Source organism: Thamnophis sirtalis, unplaced genomic scaffold (genome assembly GCF_051295495.1).
Source record: "Thamnophis sirtalis isolate CommonGarterSnake01/CBP01778 unplaced genomic scaffold, rThaSir2_p1.2 scaffold_11, whole genome shotgun sequence".
NCBI lineage: Eukaryota > Metazoa > Chordata > Lepidosauria > Squamata > Natricidae > Thamnophis > Thamnophis sirtalis.
In genome coordinates, this window is record NW_028261391.1 from 6,123,055 (window position 1) to 6,140,739 (window position 17,685).

Below are 17,685 nucleotides of genomic sequence, written 5' to 3' on the forward strand. Positions count from 1 at the left end.
ATAGGAACTTGGCCTTATTTTTGGGGAGGTCTTATTATTTTTGAGGTGCAGGAAGCAGTGAGCGTGGTCACCTCATGGCTGCTGCTGTGTTGCGATATTTTCAGGGAGGGCTTGTTTTGGCACATGTGCTCAAAAGCCCAATTGGGCTTATTATCCAGGGAGGTCTTATTTTCAGGGAAAACAGGGTAAAAATGAATGGATTGTCCCAAAGGATCTTTTTCCAAAAGGCAACTGGACTTTCTTAGGGTTTCTTTTCTCCCCTTGGAAAACATTTTGTTTCTCATCCAAAAAGCTTCTTCACAACTTTTGGGGGGGGGCAGGGGGGAGCACTTTTGGGATAACCATGACTTGGACGATGGAGAAACTCCACAGACCACCGGGTGGATTCTGCTCTGATTTGAGTAGGATTCTCTGGGAATCCCGGTTAGAGGGTAAACTTCCAAGTGGTTCCCTGTGGAATCTGTAATTTTTATAAATCTACCATGTTTCCCCCAAAATAAGACAGGATTTTCTTTTGACCCCCGAAATAAGCACTTGGCCTTATTGTTGGGGATGTCTTATTATTTTTGAGGTGCAGGAGACAGCAACTGTGGTCACCTCATGGCTGCTGCTATGTTGCAATATTTTTGGGGGGAATGTGGCAACAATATTTTCAAGGGAGGGGTAAAGTTCATCCATAATTCAAACAAGGATTAGATCTGACTGCAATAGGGTATCGCCAAAATGGTGGTCCTAATAAATGACTGGTTTTCTTTTGAAACTCGGCTCAAGGCTCAGGAATCAATTAGGACATCTTTCGGAAACCTGACAGAGGGCTTATTTTTCGGGGGAGTGCTTATTTTAGCGCATGCACTCAAAAGCCCAATTGGTCTTATTATCTGAGGAGGTCTTATTTCCAGGGAAACAGGGTAGGAAGCTGTAGTTGGACTCTCCCCCTACTGTCCCCCAAATCCAGAGAGAGACGCCTTCCAACCTGAAGATCCAATGAGCAAGGGCATCCTCCTTGATGTGGTTCCTAGACCCATCTCCCCCTACACTTCCCCCCCCCCTTCAACAGACAAAGCTGCAATGCTGATCTAGAGAAGCAGAAGAAAGAATGGCGCCAGGGCACTGCAAAGGTTTGGCAAGGCCCTCTGAGTTAGCTGGAGAGGGGGAAGAAAAGTCAAAGAGGTTGAGTTGGGAGATTCTCTGCGGATCCTCCGGAGGAAGGGCTTAGTTAAGAGAAGGATGGGGGTCCTTTGCTTCTTCCCGAACTTAAGGGAAGTAGTCTTGGAAGGAAGGCAAGAGGCTCTGCTTCTCTTTGTCTTGGTGCTCAAGGAGAAGAATTCGTACCAACTGAAGATGTCCAGGTAGGATTGCCAAGGGCTTCAAATTCAGCAGGACTCTGCAGGTGGACAGCTGGACGGATGTATGTACAGGAAGTGCCAGAGATGCAATTTCCTTCCTTCCTTCCTTCCTTCCTTCCTTCCTTCCTTCCTTCCTTCCTTCCTCTCTCTGTCCCTCCCTTCCTCACTTCCACCTATCTTCCTTCCTTCTTTCCCTACCATACCTCACAATATTTCCCAGGGTTCATGAAAGAGCCTATCGGGCATTCAAAGTGCTCTAAAAAGTCCCGGGAGTTGCTGAGAGTGCCGATGACCCGGAACTTGTCAGGGCTGTGGGGGTCCGTCATCAGGCCCTCGTGCGAGCTCTCTGGGGTCCTCACCGAACACCACACCTGCATGGGAAGGAAGAGGGTTAGCAAAGCACTCATCCTGCAGAGGGGGGGGTGTCAAATGAGTGGAATTGCATGCCTGGCGTGTAGCACCACAGGGGGCGTCAGGCCTGCAGCCATCTTTTCTTTCGGGTCTTTGACCTGCCACACTTTCAATTATTCTGCTATGCATTTTCTATTGTGGGGAAATGGGAGGGAGGATTGAACGGAGTGAGATGCTATGTAGCCATAACAACATTCTTTCTAGAAAGCCAAGGTCATCCTTTGTCTTTGCACCTCTTTGCACCCTTTGATTTGGTCACACGTAGCCAAATTTCATCTAAGTTGATTTGGGGGGTACAGATGGACAGGTAGTCCTCGACTTACAACAGTTCATTTAACGACCATTCCTAGTTACAACGGCACTTGAAAAAAGATTATTGCTTTTGACACTTATGACTGTTGCATCAGCCCCATGGTCATGTGATCATAATTCAGGTGCTTGGCATGTAGCCCGTTTGCTGCCGCTGCAGCCCGTTCACCATGGCCCATTCACCGCCAATTGCTACAAACAGGCGGTGGCGGCGATATGTGGTAATAGGCAGCAGCAGCGATCCCTACTGCCTAAAACATTTGATTGGCGCCACATCAGCTCCCTTTTTTGGGGGGGGTGCATCTTATAGTCCAAAAATATGGTATTTATGGAGCCGTCAAGGTTCCAGACAGAGCTTGGGGTTATTCCTGACACTCTCGCCCACAGTCCGGTGGAGACTCTGGCTGCTGCGTGGCACTCGGCAGCGTCGGAGGCCCTCGACCGGATTGCGCCACTGCGGCTCCTCCGAGGCAGCGGATCCCGGAGACCCCCTTGGTTTACCGAGGAACTCCGGGAGATGAAGCGCCGGAGGAGATGCCTAGAGCACCGTTGGAGGTCCGATAAGTCCGAATCGAACCGAGCAATGGTAACCACCTGCACCAGGGAATACACCAGAGCACTTAGGGCAGCAAAAAGATCGCACATAGCCACCCTGGTTGCATCCGCTGAGTCCCGTCCAGCCGCCCTGTTTAGGATAACCCGCTCCCTATTGAACAAAAGGGAGGCGGGGGAACCCTTGCAGGGCAAGGCTGAAGAGTATGCCCAATTCTTAGCGGACAAAATTGCTCGGTTTCGGTCGGACTTGGACTCCACCCCCGCAGTTCCAGCCGAGGCACAAGGGGACCAAGTAGAACAGCTCTGGGTTGAGTTTCAGGACGTTACCCCCGGGGATGTGGACAAGGCCATGAGAGCTGTAAGTACCTCCACCTGTGTTCTGGATCCGTGTCCCTCATGGCTGGTTACGAACTGCAGTGAGGTGACACGAGGCTGGATCCAGGCGGTTGTAACCGCCTCCCTTCGGGAGGGGAACTTCCCCGCCGCACTGAAAGCGGCGGTGGTGAGACCCCTCCTGAAGAAACCATCTTTGGATCCAGCTGTTCTTAATAGCTATCGTCCTGTCTCCAACCTTCCCTTCTTGGGGAAGGTTGTTGAGAAGGTGGTGGCCTTTCAGCTCCAACGGTCCTTGGAGGAAGCAAACTACCTAGACCCCTTCCAGTCAGGCTTCAGACCCGGTTACAGCACAGAAACCGCTTTGGTCGCATTGATTGATGATCTCTGGAGAGCCAGAGATGAAGGACATTCCTCCATCCTGGTCCTCCTTGACCTCTCAGCGGCTTTCGATACCATCGACCATGGTATCCTTCTGCGACGACTGCGGGGGGTGGGAGTGGGAGGCACCGTGCTACGGTGGTTCTCCTCCTACCTCTCGGACAGGTCGCAGTCGGTGTTAGTAGGGGGGCAGAGATCGTCCCCTAGGCCCCTAAATTATGGGGTGCCTCAGGGCTCGGTCTTATCCCCCCTGCTATTCAACATCTACATGAAACCGCTGGGAGAGATCATCCGCAGGCACGGGATTAGATACCATCAATATGCAGACGATACTCAATTGTATCTGTCCGCCCCGTGCCAACTCAATGAAGCGGCAGATGTGATGAGCCGGGGTCTTGAGGCCGTTATGGACTGGATGAGGGTTAACAAGCTTGTGCTCAACCCAGAAAAGACCGAGTGGCTGTTGTGTTTTCCTCCCAAAGATTTGACTAATATTCCAACACTCAGGCTGGGGGGTCAAATTTTGCACCCCTCAGAGAGGGTTCGCAACTTGGGAGTCCTCCTGGATCCACAGCTGTCATTTGACCACCACTTAACGGCTGTGACCAGGGGGGCATTCGCCCAGGTTCGCCTGGTGCGCCAGTTGCGACCCTACCTGAATCGGGAGGCTCTCACAACAGTCACTCGGGCCCTTGTGATCTCTAGGCTGGAATACTGCAATGTGCTCTACATGGGGCTGCCCTTGAAGAGCATCCGGCGGCTTCAGCTAGTGCAGAACGCAGCCGCGCGAGTGATCGCGGGTGCACCTCGATTCACCCGCATTACACCTATCCTCCGCGAGCTGCGCTGGCTGCCTGTCGATCTCCGGATGCGCTTCAAGGTGCTATTAATCACCCATAAAGCCCTACATGGCGGTGGATCTGGATACTTGAGAGACCGCCTTCTGCCAATTACCTCCCTGCGACCAATAAGATCCCATAGACTAGGCCTCCTCCGTATCCCATCGGCCAGCCAGTGTCGGCTGGCAACTACAAGGAGGAGGGCCTTCTCAGCAGTAGCCCCGGCCCTTTGGAACGAGCTCCCCGTGGAGATTCGTACCCTCCCCACCGTCCAAGCCTTCCGCATAGCCTTGAAGAACTGGCTCGCCCGTCAGGCCTGGGGATAAGGATAGTTACCCCTCCCGAATGATGAATGTATGTTGCCTACTATTTTATTATATGTCTTCTATCTTGATGTTTGTGTTCCCCCCTTCCCAGTTTTATGTGAGCCGCCCTGAGTCCCCTCAGGGAAAAGGGCGGCCTACAAATTCTAATAAAACTACAAAACTACAAAACCTGTATTATTTTTACAACTAACTCAAGGTGGCAAATATATCTAATACACTTTCCTCCTCCTATTATCCCCTTAACAACAACCCTGTGAGGTGAATTGGGCTGAGAATGTATGACTGGTCCAAAGTCAGCCAGTTGATTTTCATGACTAAAGTGGAACTAGAACTCTGAATTTCCTAGTGATTGTCCTGAAGTCACCCAGTTGATTTTCATGGCTAAAGCAGAACTAGAACACACAATTTCCTAGTGATTGTCCTGAAGTCCCTTAGTTGATTTTCATACTAAAGCGGAACTAGAACACACAATTTCCTAGTGATTGTCCTGAAGTCCCTTAGTTGATTTTCATACTAAAGCGGAACTAGAACTCACAATTTCCTAGTGATTGTCCTGAAGTCACCCAGTTGATTTTCATGGCTAAAGTGGAACTAGAACACACAATTTCTTAGTCATTGGCCCTGAAGTCAGCCAGCTGATTTTCATGCCTAAGGAGGAACTAGAACTCACCGTCTCCTGATTTCTACCCTGGTACCTTCACAACTAGACCAAACTTGCTTTCTGTTGTAGCCCGCCAGTATCCAGTAGAGCCAGCCACAGATTTGAACAGTGAGGAGGTTGGGGAGGAACATGGGCCAGTCCTGGAATCTGGGGAAGGCTCTGATAAGGGCTTTGTGTTAGAGGCAGAAAGGAGGCAACAGCCATATGCCAGTTATCAGCTGCCTTTGGAGTGAAACATAAGTGAGGCAGACAAACAGCTGGAGCCTGTTCCCAGTGTGCGCATGCGCAGAGTTGCCAGATGAAGGGAACAGCTAAGGAGAAGGGTTGACTTGGGAGTAAAGCCACAGGTGGACAATGAATGGCCCCTCCCATATGGAATAAAAGAAGAGCGAAAGGGGAGTGGAGTTTGCAGGAGACAATTAGTTCATTCCTGCATCCTTGCCAAGTATTGCGGCATCTGATAGATATGGGCCTGGCCACTCTCCAAGCCTGAGAAAGGTCGGTAATTGTGAGCTACATTGAAAGACGGTGGGAGAGGAAACACTTTGCTGGAGAGGAATTCACTGTCAATTAAATAAAAGGGGTTTATTGGGACGAGGACTCGGCTTCGTGCTGCTGGGGAAGCCGAGATCAGAACACTTTCCTTGTTTGATATTGACCTGCATTCAGCATTTGAACCCACTGGTGGTGATAGAAAAGCTACCCCTCCCCATGCACATGTCAGCTAAATTTACTACCAAACCTATGAGGTGCACCCCGTATGGGTGAATGGCACAAGGTGCCCTTGTAAGAAAACATCCGAAGCAAGCGGAAGTAACCTTCTGTGCCACAAGGGTAGGAATCAGACAGGAACCCATGGCCCAATAATGCCAATTGTTTCTATTCGCTGACTACATCTCAGATTTAATATACCTGTCATGCTGACCTAGTAAGAAGGGATAAATAATAAGAAGGTCACGTAGCATCAACAACATTCTGATGTCATGCTGTAATTTATACCCTGTCTGCCTTATTTGTCTTCCCTTGGCAAATATTGGGCCAAGGGTATATCCGCTCTGTCCTGCCTTTACTCAGGGCTGCCCAACAAACTGCCTGTAAGGCCTCCAACCATCTTTTCTGTTGGGTCTTTGGCCTGCCACACTTTCTATTATGCATTTTCTATTGTGGGAAAATGGGAGGTGGGATGGTATGGCGTTAGATGCGATGTAGCCATAACAACATTCTTTCTAGAAAACCAAGGTCATCCTTTGTCTTTGCACCTCTGCACCTGACCGGAACTGGATGGGTGGAACTGCCAGCATGGCAGTGGATGACTGGACCATGTGATGGACTTGTGGGTGTGCGGGCAAGATCTGGAACTTTCAAATGGATGGGGCAAAATGGGAAGCTTTCAAATTCAGGTTTTCCCAGATGTGCCAACATGGCTCTCTTAATAAATTGGAACTTTGAGCAATACTTTGCCTTGGACTCTGATTTACTTTTGGATGCTATTTGGAACCCTGGCGCTGCCGATCCTTTGGTAGAAGCCCGGCGTTTTGCACCTTAAGAAATCTGTGTTGTATCTTCAAAGTGATTTAGCAAACTAACAGAAATTTCCTGACAGTTAGAACAATTAATCAGTGAAACAACTTGCCTCCACAAGTTGTGGGTGGAAGCTTTTAGGAAGAAGATGTTGGATAACCATTTGTCTGAAGTGGTGTAGGGTTTCCTGCCTGAGCAGGGGGTTGGACTAGAACAGGGGTCCCCAACCTCAAGGATCACTGAATCCATAATTTTAAATCCCACGGACCACTAATATGATCTGCCTAATGATAGGGTGGGTAGATGGTCATGTGTGGGCGTGGCCAACTTGAAGTCACTCACGTCAAGGGGCACCTCACCAGCCTCTACTTGCTCCTCCCCTCCCAGACACTCCTCCCCTCCCTGCCTGGGCTCCATAGGGCCCCAACAGGAAGCAGTTGCTGGAGCTGAGCAGCCACTGTGAGAAAGAGTTGGCAAAACAGCTCAGTTCAAATTGGATCTGACCGAGAAGGAGGCTCAGCAGAAGCACCTCACTGAGGACTACGAGCATAGGTTTTCCAAGTAGAGGGAAGCGTGACCCGTCAAAACCGCGGTCCACTAAAGCGCGCCCGATTAAAGCGCGTACCTGACATCATCATCAGCGCGACAAATACGACCGCGGAGAAAAAAGGGCGCTTTAAAAAGCGCTTTTAAAGCAAGCCGATTCACATAAAGGTAAGGGTTAGGGTTAGGGTTAGGGTTAGGTTAAGGGTTAGCGTTAGGTTAAGGGTTAGGTATAGGGTTAGGTTTAGGGTTAGGTTAAGGGTTAGGCTTAGGGTTATTAGGGTTAGGTTTGGGGAGGTTAGGTTTAGATTTACCCTTTAATTTTAAGTTTACTGCTCACAGCGTGCTGTTTTCGCCGCGCTGTGATGACGTCACGTACGCGCTTTCGTCGAGCGCGCTTTAGTCTACCGTGGTTTTGTGGTGGAACCGAGGGAAGACCTGTGGGAGTGCAAGGCCAGGTGCTGGCGCCTGGAGGCTCAGCGGGTTGAGATGGTCAGCCAGTTCCAGGCCATGATGCAGTCCCACTGGAATGAGGCCCTCCGGCTCTTCGCCACCAACGGCCCTTCCCTCCAGCCTTTGCCCAAAGCCCCACACCAGGAGGCTGAAGCAGACCCCAAGTTGGAATTTCTGCCCCCCTCTGCCCCACACAAAAAGACCCCAAAGTGGGAGACTCTCTGCAGCAACACAAATGTTCATTGCACGTATCCGGCCCAGGGGCCATAGTTTGAGGACCCCTGATTTAGTGCAATAAAAAATGCAAATAATTTTTCTGCGGACCACCAAAATTTTCTCACAGACTACCAGTGGTCCATGGAAGACCAGTTGGTAACCGCTGGACTAGAAGACCTCCAAGGTCCCTTCCAAGTCTGTTATTTTGATTTGTTTGCTTTTAGCAAGCCTGATTTGGGCCACAAGAGACTGATTCTTGTACTCCTGCTAGTTAGTCCTTGACTTAATTACCATTCATTTAGTGACTGTTTGAATGAAGTTACAAGCACCTGATAAGCTGGAATGGGTGCTTTCATCTATTCTATGCATCATATTTATTTGGTGCCGTCTATTGGTTGATCGGTGTGTTAATGGCCAGCGATTGGCTCCTAAGTACTGATAAACTGGTGGTAAATCAGCACTTCGGTTGAGTGACAAGGGGCCCATTTCCCAGGCTTCAATCACTTCCCTGGCTATCTTTGTGCCTGCCCGGCCAACAATCTTAGTAGCTGCGAAATGGAATGTATGTCTTTGTTCGTTGCAATGTGAGCTTTTCAATTAGCTTGGGTCTCCTCGTCTGATTGCTCAGTTGTGTTCTTGCAATCTGGTGGTAAGTAATTTAATGGTAGATAATATCATCACCATCCATGGTCCTATCTCTGGTCTTTAGGCCTGGCTGGAGGATTAACAGAGAGGCGCCAGGTTTAAAACGCTGGTCAGGAAAATGGGTACAGCAAATAACGGGAGGGAGAATACCCCGGGGCGTTTACCTGTGCAAATCCTAAAAAGAAGAGTTGGTGACTCGTAAGATCCACGGAGGGCAGGTGTTTTTCCTCCCCATTCTTCTTCAGCCAAGTTTTGTAAGCCTGCAAAATCAACAAGAGGGACATCTCAGAGTGCACACAGATTTACTACATGCGACAACCCAGGAGCAATAACAGCAAATAGAGGTTTGTCAAAAAACAGAGATTTTATCAGCCAAAGAATATAATCTATACATACACATATTATAGGCAGAGGTCAAACAATCATCAATTACAGCAGAGAATAACACACGGCGAGAGAGAGAAATGCCCTAACAGGGCCTCTTTTTATTATACAGGCTCTTAAAGGGATAACAGCCACAAAAAAAAAACCTTGCTGACTCATTCCCATCATTGCATCAGCTGGTCAGCTCTTAAATCACTACCCTGACAGGACATCTATACTCCGACTCAGGAAGGGTGTGAATCCTGCCCCTTCCCTCCAGGAATTTGAACCTCAGATGAAGACGTTTTGAGCAAAGCTGGCTGAGGAACTCTGGGAGTAGAAGTCCACAAGTCTTAACGTTGCCAAGGTTGGAAAACCTTGTTCTAGTGTGGTGGACAATTTCCCCCCCAGGGCTTACTCACGTTGTAAGCGGCTTTCAGGCCCCCGTGGTCAGCAATGTTCTCTCCCAAAGTCTGTTTGCCGTTGACGTGCTCTCCGTTGACAAGGTATTTGCTGTATTGTTCCTCCATGCACTCCGTCCTGTTCTTGAAGGCCTCAAGGGATGAGTTTTGCCACCAAGGACGCAGGTTCCCTTCTCTGTCGTACTCTCGGCCTGGAAGGAATAAAATGGTTTTTTTTAAAAAAAAGTTTTTAAAAGTTTTTTAAGTTTACTCGGCCCCCTCGCCCTCACCTGCCTGGCCGCTGGTGGGCTCCGTAACTGCCGCGGCGCTGGAACGATCTTAACCAATACATTTGTATGTTTGTTTATTAGTCATGTGCGTAGAATTTCTCCTTATTTTTGGTTCAGAGTTTTAGTGTTCACTGTTTTTAGAATAGTGTAATTTTAATTTTGCTAACACTTTGAATGTAGCCCCCTCTTGATCTTGAGGCCCTAGGCTGAAGCCTAGTTAGCCTATAGGAAAATCCGGCCCTGCCCGCGGGGCTGCCCAACGCAAAGAGGAAACATCGGCCCAGCGTGGCTTTGGCCTGGTCTATCCAAAGCGAAAAGGAAACATGCCAGCAGTTTGGGGAATGGCGTCAAGTTAGCCTTGCCCATCCAGTTGCCCACACTCACCCAGTCATTCATGCCCCCACACACCCCACAGCCCTCAGCGAAATTGAATTTGACGCCCCTCTCCTGCAGATTAACAGAGTTGGAAGGGACCTTGTAGGGTCATCTAGTCCAACCCCCGGCCCAAGCACCATTTCTGACTGATGGCAGCCCAGTCTCTTCTGGAAAGCCTCCAGTGATGAAGCTCCCACAACTTCCGAAGGCAACTTCTGTTCCATGGGCTGATTGTTCTCACTGTCAGAAAATTTCTACTTATTTCCAGGTTGAATCTTTCTCCTTGATCAGTTTCCATCCATTACTCCTTGTCTGGATTTCAGGTACCTTGGAAAATAGCTTGACCCCCTCTTCTCTGTGGGGGCCCCTCAAATATTGGAGGACTGCTATCATGTCTCCCCTGGTCCTTCTCTCTTCACTAGATTAGCCATGCCTAGTTCCTGCAACCGTTCTTCCTATGTTTTAGCCTCCAGTCCCCTGATCATCCTGGTTGCTCTTCTCTGCACTTTTTCTAGAGTCTCAACATCTTTTTTATAATGTGGTGACCAAAACTGGAATGCAGTACTCTAGGTGTGGTCTTACTAGGGCTTTATAGAGCGTTATTAATACCTCACATGATCTTGATTGAATCCCTTTGTTAAATGCAATGTAGGATTGCATTGGCTTTTTGGGCTGTCATGCCACACTTGGAAAACACCATGAATGGTGAATGCGAACCCCAAACAGCCAAGCCCCAGGTGGAATAACTGCAGAGTGTTCGAAGACTGCAGTTGGTCCTGAATGCAGCCGCACAAGCGATATTGGGTGTACCTAGATACACCCATGTTACACCCATCCTCCGCGAGCTGCACTGGCTCCCTATTGGTCTCCGGACGCGCTTCAAGGTGCTAGTTGTTACTTTTAAAGCTCTACATAGTTAAGGACCTGGCTACCTGAGAGACCGCCTCCTGCCACATACCTTCCAACGACCAACAGGATCTCACAGGTTGGGCCTCCTCCGGGTGCCGTCGACCGGACAATGCCGTCTGGCGACTCCCCGGGGGACAGCCTTCTCTGTAGCTGCGCCAACCCTGTGGAACGATCTACCCGTAGAGATCCGGACCCTTACCACTCTCCCGGCCTTCCGAAAAGCCACCAAGACCTGGCTGTTCCGGCAGGCCTGGGGCTGTTGATCAATGTCCAGCCCCACCTACACTGAATGGATGATGTGCAATTTTAATTGTGTACCTTTATTTTTAAATGTTTTTTATCTGTCTGTAAGCCGCCCAGAGTCCCTAGGGAGTGGGCAGCATACAAATTTTATTAAATTGGAAATTGGAAATAACGGGCTGTTTACCTTGATCATCGAAAGCATGGGTGAGCTCGTGCCCCATCACAACGCCGATGCCTCCGAAGTTGAGGGCCCTTGAGAGACAGAAAGGAAATAAAGACACATGAAGCAGTAGGTGAGGCTTTGACTATCCCAGACAAGTTTTTTAAAGAGCCCTGTCTGCAAGCACACCGGACGTCACCCCAGCCCAGTTCCACCGCACATGTGCGCGTGCCTCCCACCAGCCAGCTGGTCTTCGCGTCACTGCGAGGGTGGAGTGCATATGCAAGGGCACTCTTATTGCATTTTGGGGTTTTGCATGCACACGCTTTGGGCACTTGGCACCAAAACGTTTAGTCATCACTGCCCTACACTATTTCTAACAAATGACAGTCCAATCTCTTCTTGAAAGCTTAAAGTTTAATAACATTTGTATGCCGCCCGATCCCGTAGGACTCCGGGCGGCTAACAATACAAATAAATCAAAAAGAAGAGAAGGAAAGAAAAGATAGATTTAAAAAACACACCATGCACTCCGTACTAAGTGGGGCTGGACCGTATTTTGGGGGCAACAGCCCCAGGCCTGCCGGAACAGCCAGGTTTTAGTGGCTTTACGGAAGGCCGAGAGAGTGGGAAGGGTCCGGATCTCTGCGGGAAGAGATCATTCCACAGGGCCGGGGCAGCTACAGAGAAAGACCTCCCCCGAGTAGTCGCCAACCGGCATTGCCTGGTCGACGGTACCCGAAGGAGGCCCAATCTGTGAGATCTTATAGGTCGTTGGGAGGTATGTGGCAGGAGGCGGTCCCATAGCTTCCAGGGATGAAGCTCCCACAACTTCCAAAGGCAACTTCTGTTCCATGGGTTGATTGCTCTCACTGTCAGAAAGTTCCTCCTTATTTCTAGGTTGAATCTCTCCTTGGTCAGTTTCCTTGAATGTGCGTGTTACACTACCCTGCCCCAAGTCTCGTCTTCCCACCCATCACCGCTGCACCCCCACGCACTTGGGATGGTTGTGGGCGTAGAACGGAGCCTGGAGGATGCCTGCAGGAAAGACGATGCCGTTCTTGGTAGGCAGGTAATAAGCGTTGACGGTCTGGGGGGTCATGCTCCACCTGGAAAAGCACCACAAAACATCATTTTTTGGGGGAGGGGGGCAACAGTCAGCCCTGTTTAGACAGAGTTATGCCTGGCACAAAACTGGGAAGTGATCCTTTCGGGAGGACACCTTAATGCCACTCTTTCTAGCCAGTTCTACTTTAAAAGCCTCAGTCTCATTCTTGGGCAGAGGGGACGCCCAAAACCCCTTCATCATTTGCATCTTTAAAAGGGGTGGGTTACTGCCGGTTCATTCGTGTGCGTGCTTTGCATGCGTGATGCATGCTGTGCGCGCATGCATAGTGCAATTAAAATTGTTCTGCGGATGCATTGAAAAACAAGATGGCACCGCTGATGATGCCAACTGGGGAAACAGTTCGAGGGCGTGGCAGGCTTGGGTCACTGTCGGTTCCAGCGACCCCACAGTGACCCAGGCCGCCAAACCACTATCGGTTTGTCTGAACCGGTCTGAACCAGCAGGAACCCACCACTGGTTAGACTTAAGGTCTCGATGAAGTCTGCTAACTTTCTACATACGTTATTTTTATTTGTTTATTTATTAGATTTTTAATCCCTAATCTATCTATCTATCTATCTATCTATCTATCTATCTATCTATCTATCTATCTATCTATCTATCTATCATCTATCTATAAAATGGATCTTGTGTGTGGTGTGTGTGTGTGTATAAACTTGTTACACAAATGACTTACTCTCTGGAAAAAAAACACTGTGGGGGTAAGACACCCCTAACAACCCTTGAAGGGGGGGTGTTCTGTTAAGATACAGCCTGTTGTGCCTTAAAATGACTTCTACTGTACTGCTGTAAAATGGCTTCTACTGTACATCACAGAGGCAAACTGATCCACTGGTTAATTTTTTTCATTGTCATTGTTAGGAAGTTTCTTCTCAGTTTTCGGTGCTTCTCTTTTTGATTAGTTACCACCCATTGTTTCTTGTCTTGCCTTCTGGTGCTTTGGAAAATAAGTTGACTCCTTGTTCTTGGTAGTAGTCCCACCAATACTGGAATATTGCTATCATATCTCCCCCTAGTTCTTCTTTTCTCTAGACTAACCATACACAATTCCTTTCTGATTCATTGAATGAATGAACTAACTAACTAACTGTCAGAATATTCATGAACTGGCAGAGACATAGCAACAGATCAGCCATTGGAGACTGGCTGGAATAGGACATGGTAACAAGGTCAGCCAATCTATAGTCATGGCAACTACTGTAGGTTAGCCAATGGGAGCTATTTGGTGACTGAGAGCCATGGCAGGTGGCTCGGAGCCTGGGAGTGGCTTATCTATGTAGCTCTGAGTCTGTGCAAGAGAACTAATCGAGGCTGCAACTCTGAATCAAAACTAAAAGAAACTCATTTGTTTGCTGTACTCTGCCTGTGTTTGCATTTACTTCTCTACCACGTTGGAAGAATCACCTGTTGGTATTTTATATTTACTTAGGTTCTATTATGTATATAAAGAAGTTAATGAATCCTGCTGAATCAGTTATCTATGTATGCTTTCTGGATTTCATTTCTGCAACAAACTCTGACACTAACTAACTAACTAACTAACTAACTAACTAACTAACTAACTAACCTGTGCCAGAACTTCATTCATGCTTCGGTGCCTAGTCCTTTGAATCTTAAAATAAATTTTAGAACTTGTTTTTCTGAATCCGGATTTTCTCTGTTCGACTTTCAGTGTTGGATTTTGGCCTAAGGGTTGTCTACCTCTTCATCTTGCGTTGTTGTGTCAAATCGAGGGAATTTGTTATGCCATGACTGGGAAAAAAAGTATCCTTACTGGTCCCGGTTGGGAGGCTTCCTCAGTTGGTCTGCCATAAACCTGGCCGAGAAGTTGTAGAAATTCAACATATTCTGAAAGAAAGAGTCTTCCGAGACCTCATACTGGAAGAAGAAGAAGAAGAAAGAAAGAAATACATTTCAGTCTTAAAGAGGGAAACCTCCATTGCTCAATAACGTGCCTTGAATGCAGAAAATCAAGCATTTCCAGTAAATTTTCTTCTATCTATCTAAACAGTATGTATAAAAATGGCTGTGTTTGTGTATGTTACAGCATAACTCTGGAATGCCTTGAGCAATTTCAACCAAACTTGGTACACAGATGACTTACTCTCTGGAAAATAATATTCTGGGGGTAAGACACCCCCAACACCCCTAGGAGTGTGTGTTCTGTTAAGATACAGCCTGTTGTGCCTTAACGTGGCCTCTACTGTACAGTGCTGTGGAGTTGCCATGGTAATGGCTTCACAGTACTCCACAAGGTGGCTCCCTCTATTAGGGAATATCCAATATGAGAAATTACGTTTGGTCCAGACATTTCCCCCTCATTAGTAAATACCCAGGCAACACTAGGTTATCAACTGGTTACAATCTAAAGGAAAAAGAGTCCTTCGGGATTGGGCGGCATATAAATTTAAGAAATAAATAAATAAACAAACAAATAAATAAATAAATAAGAAATAAGTAAAAGCACAAATTATTCACATATCATCCCAGGCCTTAAGAAATTGGTCAGAAGGTGTCTTGGTCTATGTGGCTTGCTAAAACAATAGTTCAGGGGTGTCCAACCTTGATCGCTTTAAGACATGTGGACTTGAACTCCCAGTATTCCATAGCTAGTACTGCCATGCTGGTTAAGGAATTCTGGGAGTTGAAGTCCACACATCTTAAAGTGGCCAAGATTGGACATGATCCAGTGGTGGGATTCAGCCGGTTCACACCTATTAGGGAGAACCGGCTGTTAACTTTCCAAGCTGTTTGGAGAACCAGTTGTTGGAAGAAGTCTCATTTTGGTTTCTTTCCACTTTACAGGGCTAATCCTGTAAGGAAGGCAGGAAGGAAACATTCTGGTGTTGTTTCTAGCCTAATCTTTATTGCCCTGCTTACCGAAAGCATCTCCCGTTAACCCTCATTACATTGCAACAGCTAAGGCGAAGCGCCCATCGACCTGAGAGATGTTGAGTTGGCCATGCCCACATGATCACATGACCATCGAGCCAGACCCACCCAGCTGGTCATTAGGGCAGAGAACTGGTTGTTAAATTATTTGAATCCCACCACTGTGGACATCCCTGCAACAGCTGGTGTCAGGCCTGCAATCATCTTTTCTTTTGGGTCTTTGGCCTGCCACACTTTCTATTATTCTGCTATACATTTTCTATTGTGGGAAAATGGGAGGGGGGGGGATTGTACAGAATTAGATGCGATGTAGCCATAACAACATTCTTTCTAGAAAGCCAAGGTCATCCTTTGTCTTTGCACCTCTGCACCTGACCGGAACTGGATAGGTGGAACTGCCAGAATGGCAGACGATTGGACCATGTGATGGACTCGTGGGTGTGGGGGGCAAGATCTTGAACTTTCAACTGGGCGGGGAAAACCTGGAAGCTTTCAGATTCAGGTTTTCCCAGTTGTACCAACATGGCTCTCTTAATAAATTGGAACTTTCAGCAACACTTTGCCTTGGACTCTGATTTAATTTCGGATGCTATTTGGAACCCTGAAAGCTGGTTTCTTACAACACAGTGATCCACGAGTTGTCTCCAAACCATTTTAGTCTGTACTGTGCAAAATCACCATTAAGCCATGCAATAGTGAAGAAATTACAAAGCTTGGCTTCACACACTGTATGAAACAGCAAGCTGAACCAACCACATTTGACCCAGCGTATCATGCCAATAAAAACTGGAGCAGCTCCTCTTTATTTCTCTTGAGACCACCAGGCCCTGAGAAATTTCCATGCCTTTCATGCTGCTGTCCTAGGTTCTCACCCCATCGTAGACATCATCCAGCTCCTTGTTGTCAAAAATGAACTCGGGGAAGCCAATCATGTCATAGATGGCATCAGCCTGTATAGAAAAGAAAAGAAGAACGGTCTGAAGCTCTCAGTTTGCAAGAATGCAAGGAAACCCCAGTGAAGAGGACTTTCAGAATAACAGAGTTGGAAGGGACCTTGGAGGTCTTCTAGTCCAACCCACTGCTCAAGCAGGAGTCCATTCTGGACAAATGGCTGTCCGGTCTCTTCAAAACCTCCAGTGTTGGAGTACCTACAACTTCCGGAGGCAAGTCGTTCCACTGATTAATTGTTCCACTGGTCGGAAAAATTCTTCTTATTTCTAGGTTGATTCTGTCCTAGATTAGTTCCCACCCGTTGCTTCTTGTTCTGTCTTCAGGTGCTTTGGAGAATAGGTTGACCCCAGTAGTGGGTTCTGGATCCCGTCGCAACCGATACGCTGCAAGGGCTGGGCATCCTTGTCGTGCACGCACACTGCGTACGCCACCGCCCAGCGACACTCAGCTGCTCAGCAGAGGTTGCGCAGGTGCCCCACGCTGTGCGCAAGTGCGTAATTGGCCTGTTTGCATCAAAAACCCGTAAAGAATGCGGACGGGTGGGCCAAACAAGCCACTGTTCCGGTACAGTGGCTGCTGCTCCCAGCTACAACTGGTATGCCGGTACTAGGCCATACCTCCTGGAACCCACCACTGGTGGACCCCCCCCCCCCCGTCTTCTCTGTGGCAGCCTCTGAGATATTAGAATGCTGCTATCAGGTCACCCGTAGTCCTTCTTTTCATCAGACTAGACACACCCAGTTCCTGCAACCGTTCTTCATATGTTTTAGCTTTCGGCCCTCTAATCATGTTTGTTGCTCTTCTCTGCAGTCTTTCCAGAGTCTCCACGTTTTACTTTTTTTTTTTTTTTTTAAGGAAACACTGTAGATTGGAATGCAACTAAACCAATTGTAAGCAACAGGATGATCAAGGAACCACCTAGAACACTCCCATCAACACTGAAGCAATCCTTCAAGTGCGCTAAGGCCATGCTTTGAAGCTAGTAGCCATATAACCTCGGAATCAGATGAGGTGAATACTGAGAAGCAGTAGAAAAGCAGTATATATTTTTATGATAGATACATAGATAGATGATAGATAGATAGATAGATAGATAGATAGATAGATAGATAGATAGATAGATAGACAGACAGACAGACAGTATAGAGATGATAGATAGATAGATAGATAGATAGATAGATAGATAGATAGATGATAGATAGATAGATAGATAGATAGATAGATAGATAGACAGACAGACAGACATACATACGATATAGAGATGATAGATAGATAGATAGACAGATGATATAAGGATAGATAGATAGACAGACAGACAGACAGACATTCGATATAGAGATGATAGATAGATAGATAGATGATAGATAGATAGATAGATAGATAGATAGATAGATAGATAGATAGACAGACAGACAGACAGACAGACAGACAGA

General features: G+C 47.6%; 1 protein-coding gene across 1 annotated transcript in view; it reads right to left on the reverse strand.

Annotated features, from left to right (window-relative positions):
• Positions 1-304: 304 nt before the first annotated feature.
• Positions 305-17,685, reverse strand: part of ECE2 (endothelin converting enzyme 2) — an 83,592-nt gene continuing 66,211 nt past the window's right edge. Inside the window, exons 13-19 of the mRNA XM_087725125.1 lie at positions 16,174-16,251; positions 14,184-14,287; positions 12,279-12,389; positions 11,305-11,372; positions 9,325-9,515; positions 8,704-8,799; positions 305-1,717 (exon numbers count right to left, since the gene is read on the reverse strand). Of these exons, the coding sequence (XP_087581251.1) occupies positions 1,541-1,717; positions 8,704-8,799; positions 9,325-9,515; positions 11,305-11,372; positions 12,279-12,389; positions 14,184-14,287; positions 16,174-16,251 (825 nt within the window). The 3' untranslated portion in view covers positions 305-1,540. The remainder of the gene's footprint in view (positions 1,718-8,703; positions 8,800-9,324; positions 9,516-11,304; positions 11,373-12,278; positions 12,390-14,183; positions 14,288-16,173; positions 16,252-17,685) is intronic.